The sequence below is a fragment of the Humulus lupulus genome, chromosome 5 (assembly GCF_963169125.1).
Source record: "Humulus lupulus chromosome 5, drHumLupu1.1, whole genome shotgun sequence".
Lineage (NCBI taxonomy): Eukaryota > Viridiplantae > Streptophyta > Magnoliopsida > Rosales > Cannabaceae > Humulus > Humulus lupulus.
The window spans coordinates 200,022,194-200,034,700 of NC_084797.1; the positions used below are offsets into that span (position 1 = coordinate 200,022,194).

General features: G+C 34.4%; 2 protein-coding genes across 3 annotated transcripts; both read right to left on the reverse strand.

Annotated features, from left to right (window-relative positions):
* Positions 1-1,186: 1,186 nt before the first annotated feature.
* On the reverse strand, positions 1,187-3,639 carry LOC133778041 (uncharacterized). The gene is made up of 3 exons (XM_062217855.1): positions 3,355-3,639; positions 2,478-3,001; positions 1,187-1,645 (listed from the first exon to the last, which is right to left on the reverse strand). Exons 1-3 carry the CDS (start codon positions 3,491-3,493, stop codon positions 1,388-1,390), a joined length of 921 nt encoding a protein of 306 aa, XP_062073839.1. The 5' UTR covers positions 3,494-3,639; the 3' UTR covers positions 1,187-1,387.
* A 2,210-nt stretch (positions 3,640-5,849) lies between these two features.
* On the reverse strand, positions 5,850-11,592 carry LOC133778042 (NAD-capped RNA hydrolase DXO1). 2 transcript variants are annotated; one of them, XM_062217856.1, is made up of 13 exons: positions 11,103-11,590; positions 10,337-10,596; positions 9,809-9,874; positions 9,590-9,668; positions 9,386-9,465; positions 9,270-9,293; positions 8,224-8,348; positions 7,714-7,930; positions 7,534-7,587; positions 7,335-7,381; positions 6,725-6,809; positions 6,385-6,448; positions 5,850-6,244 (listed from the first exon to the last, which is right to left on the reverse strand). In XM_062217856.1, the coding sequence occupies exons 1-13, from the start codon at positions 11,461-11,463 to the stop codon at positions 6,141-6,143; spliced, it is 1,566 nt and encodes a 521-aa protein (XP_062073840.1). In that variant the 5' UTR covers positions 11,464-11,590; the 3' UTR covers positions 5,850-6,140. The 2 variants fall into 2 exon arrangements, with proteins under 2 accessions (XP_062073840.1, XP_062073841.1); XM_062217857.1 differs by lacking the exon at positions 9,809-9,874 and having other exon boundaries at positions 11,103-11,592.
* Positions 11,593-12,507: the final 915 nt, after the last annotated feature.

Sequence of the window (12,507 nt, forward strand, 5' to 3'; positions counted from 1 at the left end):
AGGATGTAATTTTTCTGAAGTTTGGGGAAAAGGCTTGGGGGATCGGGGGACAATTCCATCACCAGGATTGATGGAATTGGAAGTCTAGGGACTAGTCCTGGAACTCGTTTTCGGACTTAGTTCTTAATGAGGATACTTTTTATGTTGTTCTGACTAGGGTTACCGCAAGGCTCAGGAAAGGGATCGCACTCGGGGTCGTACCATTATTTGCACAAGATCGAGGTAAGAAAACTGGCACTTGCACCGTGCTTAGGGCATTGGCCCCAACTTGTGAACGTGGTTATATCCGTGTGCTAAATTTGATTGGATTATTATGTTATTGTCTGCGATTGTATTTAATGCATATGTTGTTGTGCATTTATTTGTGAATGACCGGTACGGGCCGGATTCAGCGATAATCGTGCTTAGTGTAGGCTGTAATGGCAGGGCCACTATAGAGGTGTGGTATGCACTCACTCGGCACGGGCCGCTTAGATAAGCTAAATGCATGCATGAGTTGTTTATAATTGTGAAGCATGTTATTTATGATTCATACCTTATTGAATATATATTTTCGCTGTATTTGGTTTATAAACTTTTTTTGGGATCCCTTGTATATACTTAACCTTTTAAATGAAAAGCTGAACTTCTTTGACAAAAAAATTTAATACTTAATCCATGATTTAATCTTAATCAATGATTTAATCTTAATTATATTTTTAGGTCCAAATGACTTGCTTGACTAGTTAATCACTATTTGTAAATCACGGTATAATAGTCCTAGATTAGTAAATCACGGTACAATTCGAAATTGCAAAACAAAAGAACAATCTCATTGGCTGATCAACTACACAATTTTCTCATTTGAGAATTGGGATTTACAAAAGAACAAGTGAGTACATGATTTTAAATTACATCAAGACTAAAAACAAGATAGAAATTGAAATTGTAAGACCACAATGGGGCAACTTGTTACAATCACAATTAAAGAACTTAATGAGGAGAGCAGTGAAATAAGCCATAAACAAGGCAACAAAATTCCATGACAAGTCACCTACGTATTTTAGAAGCAAGCATATGCCATAAATAGATCATCACACTTATCTAGATTCTCATTAGAGTTGATTTTTCCCTCCATTATGGCTTTAGTAAACTGTTCACTTTCTCACAACTTGTTCAGCCGAGAATATAGAAAGCATAATCGAAATCAGAAAAAGAAGAATTCTACAATAGATTAGTGTAGTGCATGTAGATCAACTTGTTCCCAGCAAGAAAACTAAAACAAATTGCTGGATGATGGCATGTACAGAGAGCTAACCAAGTGTAACTACAGTCGCATACTTTAACAAAAACAAAAAGGATTAAGAGTTTATACATATAGATAAGTTAAAAGTAGCTTTGGTGCTTTTTATACCTCATCAAAGTACTTCTCCTCAGCATCATGATTGGCTTCCCTCTGCCAATGATCGTCCAAGGTCTCATCGTTGTCTATCTTCATATAATCTAAGTACTCGTGATCTTCCCCTAAGAGAAACTTTTGCTGCATGATGAAAGTAAATTGCTCCATCTGATCTTGCATCTCGGCAGGCAATAAAGATGGTCGCTCACTATGCCCTACTGTGGTGGTTTGAGCTCCGTTTGTCGACTTGTGATGATCCACGGGAATCTGTCAGTGACAGTCAAATTTTGATATGTTAGACATGGCTTACAATTGACATACTAAAAGATAATGAGAAGCATTAACAAAAACCACCCTCTTAAGGATTATCTATATCATAAAATAAAATTGAAAAAAAAAATATTAATATGAGAATCATGCATAGTTAAGGATCTGATAAAGTACCACAAGCAGCTAAAATAATTTCTTCATAAAGTACCACAGATAAACAAATGCCACAATCCACAAAGTCGATAGAGCTACTGACTTGCGTCCATCTACTTTTGCTAAGAAATATTAAGATCTAGTTATAATGAAGTTCTGGCTGTATAGAACTAATGCCTGCCATTTTTTAAAGACAACTGAAAGCTTCTTTCAAGTTAATTGAAACAGTTATGTCAGTTACTGATTGGGCTAGTAAGATAGGTTTATAAAAGGCATTAGTGACTCCATAAGGAAAAGTAGTATCTTGGGAACTAAGAGATCTTGTTCTGGGTAAAATCTTTGTTCGGCTTTTGAGAAAATACTTGTAAGACTACTTTTCATTGTGAAATATCTTCTTCTGGTCTTACTGGTGGATGTAGGCGTTAGAGCCAAATCACATGTGCAAGTCTTTAATTTTCTGTTCTTGTATGGGTTCATTACTTTGCTCTAGTTCTTTAGATTCTATCTGGCAACATTGATATTATAACACATGTACCTACCAAGTCTTGTTGTCACTGATAAATAGCGATTCTCATCACAATGTAATTGGAGAAACTAGACACTACCTTTCGATTATCTCAAACGTGATGGCAAACAATGTGTCTATATGCATTAGTATATTAATAAAGAATTTTACCTCTGCAGATTCTGCACCTCTTGTCTCTTTCGCTCCTTCCTCCTCCTCTTCTTCTTCTTCTTCCTCTTCTTCTTCCCCCTCCTCCTCCTCCTCTTCTTCTTCCTGTAGGTTTCTTTCAACACCAACCCAATCTCTCTCAGCCACACCCAATCTCTGCTGCTCCCCTCTAATCTTTGCAACTAAAATAGCTTCCTCCGCCCTTCTTAACAAAGTCTCCGACCACCTCTCCCCCGGTCGCACCATGCTCCTTCCACTTAGATCCTGAAACTTACCTAAATACTCATGATGCAGGTAAGGCTCTCTCTCCCTCATTGCATCCTCAGAGAAGTAGTGCCCATCACAAATCAATTTGTCCAGGTAAGCCCGCCTTCGGTTCTTCACTGTAACTGATTTCGACCTCAACTCATCCGTTGTTGGACTCATTATGCTCCTAAGATGATTTAAGTGCCAATTGATCTCATAATTGTCTTTTAAAGCATCAAATGCCCGAAGCTCTTCATGTGTTAATTTTGGTCCGTAGCGTTCTAAATCAAGTCAAAACAGAAACACTTAGTTTAACTAAACGAGAACAAAATAGATGATGATTGAAATTCATTTTCCATGGAATAAGATTCAGAGAACAAACCCATATGCAAAATCAAATAGCTTTTAAGTTGCATAACACACGAAATCATAATTCAATTTTTTGTTTGATTTTGAGTTCCCAGTCTCAATCTTCTCATCATCTAATCAAAGCCTTTAAAAAAAAAGATTGAGACTTGTTTAGACATCAGAACGATAAAGGGTTTGTTTATGTAGTTCTAATTTCCTTAAACCTGACATGTATATTCTCTCTCGGGAACCAAACAGAAAAGTAGGGCATAATAAATATGAATACCTAAGAAAACGGGGACGTCACGAGAGAGGAGGTCAAGGAGGATGAGCTTCCGCTGAGAAGGATTAATGGCGGTGGATTGAATAGCACGAGGGAAGTAGAGGTCCTCCATTGCTGATAGCCTCTCCGCTATGCTTTCCATGGCTTCACTTCGTCCCAGTAGAATCTCTCTACTTATATATATATTACAAAGAAACACCTCACCTGAACCTTCAGGAAAAAAAAAAAAAAAAAAACACCTGCACCGACCTATGTTTCATTCACCCCAAAAAAAAATCCCCAAATCCTAACTCAAAAGATTTTAATCAAAATCAAATTTTTATGATTTTTCATTAAGTTAATGTTATTATAATTTTTTTATTTTTTAGTTTTTAAAATGTTTGTTTTAATTTTTACGTTTTTTTAATATTTAAAAAATATATTTTTCATTTTTTAATTAAATTTTTGAATTTTTTTTTAATTATTTTTAAAATATTTAAAAATTAAAGATTGTCACTGTCCCAATTAACTTTAACTGTTTTTTTATATAAAATTTTAATTGTTGAATTAACGACAGGCAATTAAGTTAATTAATTTTACTTTTAATAGAAATATTTGTAACTAAAGGAGAATGGCTGCTAATATCTCTAAATTATTTTAAATAAAATATTTCAAGTATATAATATTAAATACTGAACAATACCTCAATAATAAATTTATAAAAATAAACAATAAGTTGACTAATTACACAAATATTTATTTATTTATGTATTTTAAGTTAAAAATTATATAAATACTATTGGTTGACATGGTGTGCACAATATGACGCCATTTCTTCTGTCTCTGACATGTGGATTTAAAATTTTATTGTAGGTGGTGAGATTCATTATGTTACTTATCTAGAAGGCATGTTTCAATTGATTTTAAGCTTACAATAAAGCTCTAGAGGACGTCATTGATGTGCTTGACAAAATAGCTATGCCCATGGATCGTAAGTTTCTTGAAGTATTCATTTCTTAAGAATATTTCCTTTTAATTGGGGATATCTTGATTGATTTTATATGGTAACACAAGTATTCATGGAAATATTTATGAGGTGCAACAATGTTGGGGCTGGCTAAGAGCAGGTACAAAATTCACTAGCCAATTTGGAGATATGATTGTTGTGAGTATGTGTCGTGTTTTCTTTTAGTTCAATATTTTAAATCTCTTATCTTATTTTGGTGTTGACCACTCTTAGAGTTTTATTTTTTTATGAAAAAATGGGATGAGGAGGCTACCAGTGTGGCTCTTCTCTCTGGACGTTACCATGAGAGTTCCAACTCCGCCAAAGAATGTTTGTCAAGACTACTCGACGGGTCACCCCACTAATGATGCGGTGCGTCACTTAAGTCTCATCAACCAACTAGTATTTAAAGGATCCTAAACCGGAAGACAAAAGTGGCTGGACTAGTACATATATTGCTTACATTTAAGACTTTTTAAATTATCGCTCCACGCTACTAAAGAGAGTCACCTCATATTCGAACCCATAATCTTTAATACATGAATCATTCCACTTTACCACTAGGCGGTCCTACATTTTTACTTTATTGCTTAGAGACTTGGTCTTTACTTGTAAATTCACGCTCTTGCATCCATCTATATTTGCCATCATATTGTTTGGTGAGCTAGAGTAGTATTATAATAATATTAATTTTATACTTACTTCAAATTAATTATAAGCTATACTCCTAGATGTTTACCATTCAAAACTAAATTTATTCACGTAGACACTAAAATATTATTGTTATGTATATTTAAATCATTTTCTTATTCCCAACAAACAAACAAAAAATCATTTTCCTATTAAGTGAGTTAAATTGTGTAAGATTTTTTTTTTCTTCTATCAATTGTATTATTCTAATTTTGACGTGCACTTAATTTGACAACCTTAACCTTCTATATAAAAGGGAAGTTTACAAAACTACTTAAGAATTTTTTTAAAAAATAATAAAAATATAGTATCTAGAAAAAATTATTACAAAAATACAAAAAGATAGAATCATTAATGCGACTTCTTTCTTTAAAAACAAATTTGTAAAAACACAATATTTTAAACCAAAATTTACAAATTTGTAACTATATGTTACAACTTTTGAACAACATTTACATGCTAAATAGAATATTGTAACAAGTAATTGTTTCAAACTATTATCAATAATTTTGTAATTTTTACAAAATCCCATATATTTCAATTTTTAAACAAATTTAAAATGCAACTCCCATTTTTCATGGTAAGAAATTTGTTTCTTCAGCTTAAAAACAAGACAAATCCACTTTTTTGGGCATATTTTGTATACATATTATTACTCTTTATACAACAAACCCCCTTCAAATAAAATTGTTAAGAACATTGACAATTTGAAAATGATTTTTTCTTAAGAAACTGATACTGTGATAAACTCGAACTGATAACATTCGCATATTTAGAAACTGATTTTTTCTTGGCTCATATAATGGTTCAGCATTAATCTTAATAAAATTAAAAAATTCCCTTTATAATGATGTAAACAACCCAATATTCATTTTGTCGATTGATCCTATACTATTTTTTCTTCATCATTATTATTGAAAAAATAAAAAGTAGAATACTTTCTAAAAAATTACAATATAAACTTCCATTATTTGATAAGATCGGTCACCTAATTAAAAGTGGTGGTGCTCTATAATTTTTATCAAAATAAAAGAAAGGGGTTTAAATTAAATAACCAAAAACCCCTCCTATCCATAATCGATTTGAGGTATAAAAAAGTATGAGAGCCACTACTCTACAATTGTGCAACATGGTTAGTGATCTCTTCAGGGCAAGATTGGGCTTGAAGAAGCTCTAGACGGGTGAAAGGATGAGCAAACTGTAATATGTAATCTTCATCTGTGGCCACATAATCATAACCAGTGATCAAAAGAAATCAAATTTCGCTTCTAGAACAATTTCTTTTAATGGTCGTTCAACGATATTTTCTGATGTATGATTCTATGGGTTGCTTGGAAATAGAGGTTAAAAGAACTTACTTTCTTTAACTGTTCCATAGAGCCAGCACAGCACCTCATCGGCAAATGCTAGGCACACTCCACCCTGCAAACCAGTTTATCACAACTCACTCACCATTACAGGTCATGAACTTCTAAAACTTAATTAACATCAACAGAATAGTTTTGTTGTGTATGCAAGTCACATTCTGTTATTTGAGAAAAGATCAAGATTACCATGAGAGATTCCGTTACATATATTAAAACAAAACAGCTTTGAAATTTGTCATAATCATCTCTATTTGCTATCACATCTGGGAAGAGATGTGGGAATCCCAAATCTAAAATTTAATAAAAATAAATTTGGCAGGCGGAAAATTACCTGCCAGTAGTTCTTCATTTTCACTCGCTGTGTTATGTCTTTGGTTCTAAGTCTCTCGGTACGGACAAGTTTGCCTCTGTCGTCTCTGCACAAAAAACAAGATATGTCAGCTTAACAAACCTTGCGAGCCTAAATTAAAATTACAAACAAATTCACCGAAAGCCAGGCCACAGAAGACTTTAGTAAGGAATGCTTGTCGGTGTGCGTTGCAGGTTGCCAAAGCCAGATCATGGTGGGGATAGACAATAAGCCATAACATTGGCCATTGCACTAATTTTGCATCCAACTTCAAAAATCAATATTAAGATCACATATGTTTTAGCCTTCTCCACTGTAAACTACTATTTTATGTAACCCTTTTTTCTTTTCTTTTCCCTTGGCTCTGTTACAGTCCATCATATTGTATTGCATGTTACAGTCCATCATATTCTTTTCTTTTCCATAATATTGTATTGCATGTTATTGTATTTCTTTTCTTTTCCCTTGGCTCTGTTACAGTCCATCATATTGTATTGCATGTAGTAGCAACAAAAGAAAAATGAACACAATGTATGCACTTTATATTATACAATACAGAATTTAGCCTCTTCAGTAAGAAAGTGAAACATACCTAAATCCAATGACAATATAAGGGACTCCAGCTAAAAATGATTGAATCTGTTACCAGAGATACAAAAAGTAAAGTTAACAGAAAATAGGTGAAACAAAAACAACAAAAGATACTGAACAGAAAAGCTATTGCACAGTGGAATGTCTGAAAAGTTATTCACACAGCACAAGGATTCAAAGCACCACAAAAGAAAACATACCCAGACTTTCAGAAGTTTTTCTCTCTCATATCTTTCCTCAGTTTGATAATCCAACTACAAAGAAAGCAATAGATTTGTAGGTGAGCAATTTTGATATGGTCAAGAGATTGGAAACCTTAATGAGAATGAAAATGTGGAATGGATAAGTCAAAGTCAAACAAAATAGAAATGTATCACAACCTCACGATTTGTCTTTAGCTCCACATAAAACCTTCTTCCATCATCAGTTGAATCACAGCAATCCATTTCAGCACCCATCAAAATTCGATGAGCCCCTAATTTGGTTTTAATCACCGAACAATATTCAACATTGGCATCAACATGATGTATTCCTTCTCCATCAGTTCGTCTTGGATCTTCAGTGGCAAGGCTCTCAAAACAATATCCCCAATAACATCTGCAGCAAGAAAACAAAATTTTAAAGATCATTACTTATCTCTAACTAGATATCTGTAGAAAACTCAGAGTCCCTGAAACTTTTGCTTGATGAAAGCTGCATCTTTAATATATAGTACTTACTGAATATAATATCTAGCAATCAATATTCATTCAGTTATTACTTTGAGTTTCCTGTCAAGCTTTTAACGGGAACATAACTGTACCATACTATACCGTTGGTTCAAAATTATATTTATTAACAAAAGCTTAAGATATAGCAACCATTCTTGAGAAAATATTAACATTTAGTACCTTCGACGTTCAAACTCACTCCGTGGCCTTTCTGGAAGTTTATGAACATCAAGATATACAACTCCATTCCTTTTGTGCACTCCCATCTCCCAAGCCTCGTGCCGAATATATGCAGTGGCCATTATCTACAAAAAAGGGAGAAGTTGATACTCAGTATGAGATGTTTACCATATCTGTAAAGATTGATGGGTGGTCTAGTTTTAGATTTAGTAGAGAGGAAAGAAAGTCGGAGGATGAGAAACAATAGAGAAGAAAGAAAAAGTGTTGGATGGAAGGGAAATCACTCTTCTTTATACTAGTTTTGTAACATGGAAGGAAGGAAAACATATTTCCTTTTGTTTGTTTTGGTGGAAGAAAGAAAGTAATATTATTATAAATTTACTTTTTATCCTTATATTAGTAATTACGAATTATTTATTACTACAGCTAATTTTGTAAATTTAAAAAGCGAAAATTTCTAGCCATTTCTATCCATTTTGGAGGGAAGTAAATTTTGCCTGGGCCCACCAAAAATTTTCCACTCCCTTTTCCTTTCTTTCTCATTTTCTTCCTTACCAACCTATTATTTTAAAACTTTCTCTCATTTTGGCTTCTAATTTTTCTTTCCTTTCCCTGTTCTTCTCTAGCAAACATAGTGTTAAGGTTCTACAATAGTCACTCCCGGAATTGTTATGAGTATCTTCTTATTATTATCTCATTTTCAGAGATTTTTATCAAGATAAAATCTGCTTTATTTTTATTTATTTTGTATTTATATATATATATATATATCACTAACTTGGCATAACATGTAAATGAAAATGACGAACAATTTTAATAAAGAACTAGTTATTTACTATTGCCAACCATTAGCCACTCAAATATCCATTACTGAACTAGTTTCTAAGCCAAAATTAAAAAATAAAATAAAAACTTGCAGGTTAAGTTACATTAATTGCAGAACAGTGAAATGTCAAACAGTAATAAATTCACGATTTATGAGAGTTATCCACCCAACATATGACAAAAAAATATATTTACATTTACACAAAGGAACCAGCAGTTACCTTATTCAGGTTGTTGCGATATGTCTGTAAACAAACAATACAGACAGAAATTTGAAGTCACTAAGCAATAGAAAGTATTTTAATTAATAAAGAAAGAAAATTTATCGGTTTCCCACCACAAAATGAATGTTTTGGAGTGGTATATTTTTGTCTCGTATGCAGCCAAGAAGGTCGCCAAAGCCTTGAGATCCCAAATCTGTTAAAAAAAAAAAAAAGAGTTACCTGCGATTACCTCGTAGGCATAAACCAAAGGAAATGCATACATAAAGATAAAGAGTGAGTATTCTTCTCAGTACAATACTCCAGATACAATGTCTTACCTTTTTTCTCAATAAAAGTATCAAAACCATCATTAAGATCAGCTCCAATGTCTTCGGAAATAAGCCGCTTGAAAAGCCTCTGAAATGAAGAAACCAGCAACCATGGAGCAGGGCTCATATCAGCACAAATTGTCATGCACACAGGAAATGTAAAGCGAAGAAAAAATACTTCTTTTTCTATTTGCTCCTCATTAAGAATCAAAAAAATAATAAGCCTACCAAACTGCGATCATCAAAGAAAACTTCTCCACCTTCAACCCGACTATAGTTGGCAAGTTCACATGGCTATTGGACAAAATTAGCATTATCAGCAAAAGATTCAGGCAAATAATGAAGAAAAAATCATAAGTCCACAAGGCACATAATGATTTATAAAGATCGTGTTCAAACAACAAATACAAATATGTGTGTCTATGGTGGTTTGACAAAGTAATTTTTATAGAAATAAGGTCCTGACCAAACCATGTAAATACACCATAGCACTAACTACACAGAATAATAATATACTTTGCATCAGCCATTAATGGCCATTGATGAATTACAAACGCAAGAGAACATAAACATCAGCTATAACATTGAATTGTTTAGGCGAAACTATCTGGATACTAAATGATAAAATGAGTAAATACTTAGTCATATATTTCTCTATAAATGAAAAAACAAGTTCTATTATGCTATATAAACTAAGCAAAAGAAAAATGTAAAAAGTGATCAAAGCAAAATGAAATACGGCAACAATGGTCTTACTTCTTGAAAAGTGATACATTTTCTTGACAGTGTTTCTTCACTTTTTGAAAGCTTTAGATCCGAAACAAAGCGTTCATCATGACGACCATTAGAGAACTTGGGACCGTAACCAAAGTTCTGTCTATGAGGATAAGGCCCAGGTCGGGGAAGGATGCCAGCTCCTCTATCATTATGATGTCCAGCTTGCCAACGACCACGTCCGAAACCCCCTCTACCGCCCTGGTTGTTGTTGTTGTTTGTATTACGTATCACAGGCAGTACTGGCAAAGAAAATTGAGTTGTAAGGGATAAAGAATGTAGGAAAAGCACTTGTCAATGTATTGCAAGTATCCAGAAGCAAAATAAAATCAGCCCGAGGAGAATTTGTAAACAATTTGAGAACAGAATCGATCAATATACAAACATTACATTCAATCAGTAAGGTCATCTCAACAGGAATAGCCCACTTCATCTTCCTTAATTCAGTTGATAAGAGTACATACACGCATACAAACCTCCATCAATTCTATAAAACCCAAGCAAGTAGACCACAAATACCATCATATATAAACAACTAACAACTATATGAACTTATATATGATAAGCTTACAAAATTCAAAAGACACTAAAAAAAGTAAATCCAGCCAAAAACATAAAGCCGCTAAGTACAATAAAACGTTAAATCCCACGTTTCGGACATAAAAGTATAAATGGATTTTTCAAAAAAACAAACAAAACCCCAAACTACAACTTAATAGAGAAAACCCATCAACTTGCGCATCCATACCAGGAATTGAGAAAGGACTAATAGCAGGGGTTTTGCAGTACTCTTCATTATCAGACCCAAACAGATCCTTATCCTCATCCCCAGAGTAGGCCCTGCTGCTACGGTTATCCACCTCTTCGCCATTCTCCTCTTCACCGTCACCTCCGTCACTGCTGGCGCTTCCGCTAGCGGCGCTACTGCTCTCGCCTCCGTCGCTACCGTTGGAAGACGAAGAAGCCGCCGAAGATGAAGACGAAGAGGAGGATGATGATGACGGTGAAGAAGGTGAAGAGGATCGGTTCCCCTGTTGCTGGGTATCTTTGTCCTGGTCATCTTCTACCTCTTCGCCGAAGATATCCACCTCCTGTTCTGAGAAATCCATTAGAGGAGGAGGTGTAATCCTCCGCTGAGACTAGAAAAAGCAGGTTTTTCTCTGCTTAGAGTTCTCGGCTTTCTGATGATTAGTACTGAATGAGCCTCCGGAGTTAAGAGAGAATATTAATGTTCGTTCCATGTGATTCTGAAGCTTTGGAAACGAAGAGTCGAATCCAAACAAAATGAGGCCCGAAAGAGTATCTTAATGGGCCCAGCTCAAAATATCTTGTTGCTTCTTTCTAATGGGCTTCTTCTGTATGACCCATAATGCGGATGGACGAGAATGCGATACCACATTGTAAATTGGGAAATTTGACTTTTAATGCATATAAGGGTATTGTATTTAAAAAATATTCTATTACTATTGAGTCTCATTTTGGTCTTATTATTTACCTTAGTACCCAAAATACCCCTATCATTTATTTCGACTCTCTCTCTCTCTTCTCTCTCGGTCTCTCTATATTCTCTCTCACTCTCGGTCCCGAACCGAAAAAAACTCTCAAAACCCACATTTAAATATGTCACAACCCAACGAAATCGGAGAAGGTCTTTGGAACCAGCACTTGAACATTGGACCGGAAGCACCCAGAGGCAACCAAACAACTCTGAAATAGGCGAAACAACTCCCAAGTACGCGAAGGTGAGGGTTTTCTTTTTAATCTGCAATATCTGGTTTTTTGTTGGTATTTTGTTTATAGGATAGATCGGGGCTAGGTAACTGAGAAATCTGGATTTTTTTTTCAAAAATTTTGACTCACCTTGATAGGCCTCAACAGACCTCGATGATATTATACATATGGCTGATTTAGCCCCTGCCTCAATAGACCTCGATAGGCCTCGATGATAATAGACATATGGTTGATCCTAGCATTTGCCTCGATATGCCTCGATAGAATAAGACTTATGGTTGTTTTAGCACCAACCTCGATAGGCCTCGATAGAATTAGATATATTATGATTTTGCCTTACCTTGATAGGGCCGAAGTGTGTAGCAAGGCAAGGCAAAATCATCGAGGCCTATCGAGGCAAGGCAAAATCATAATATATATAA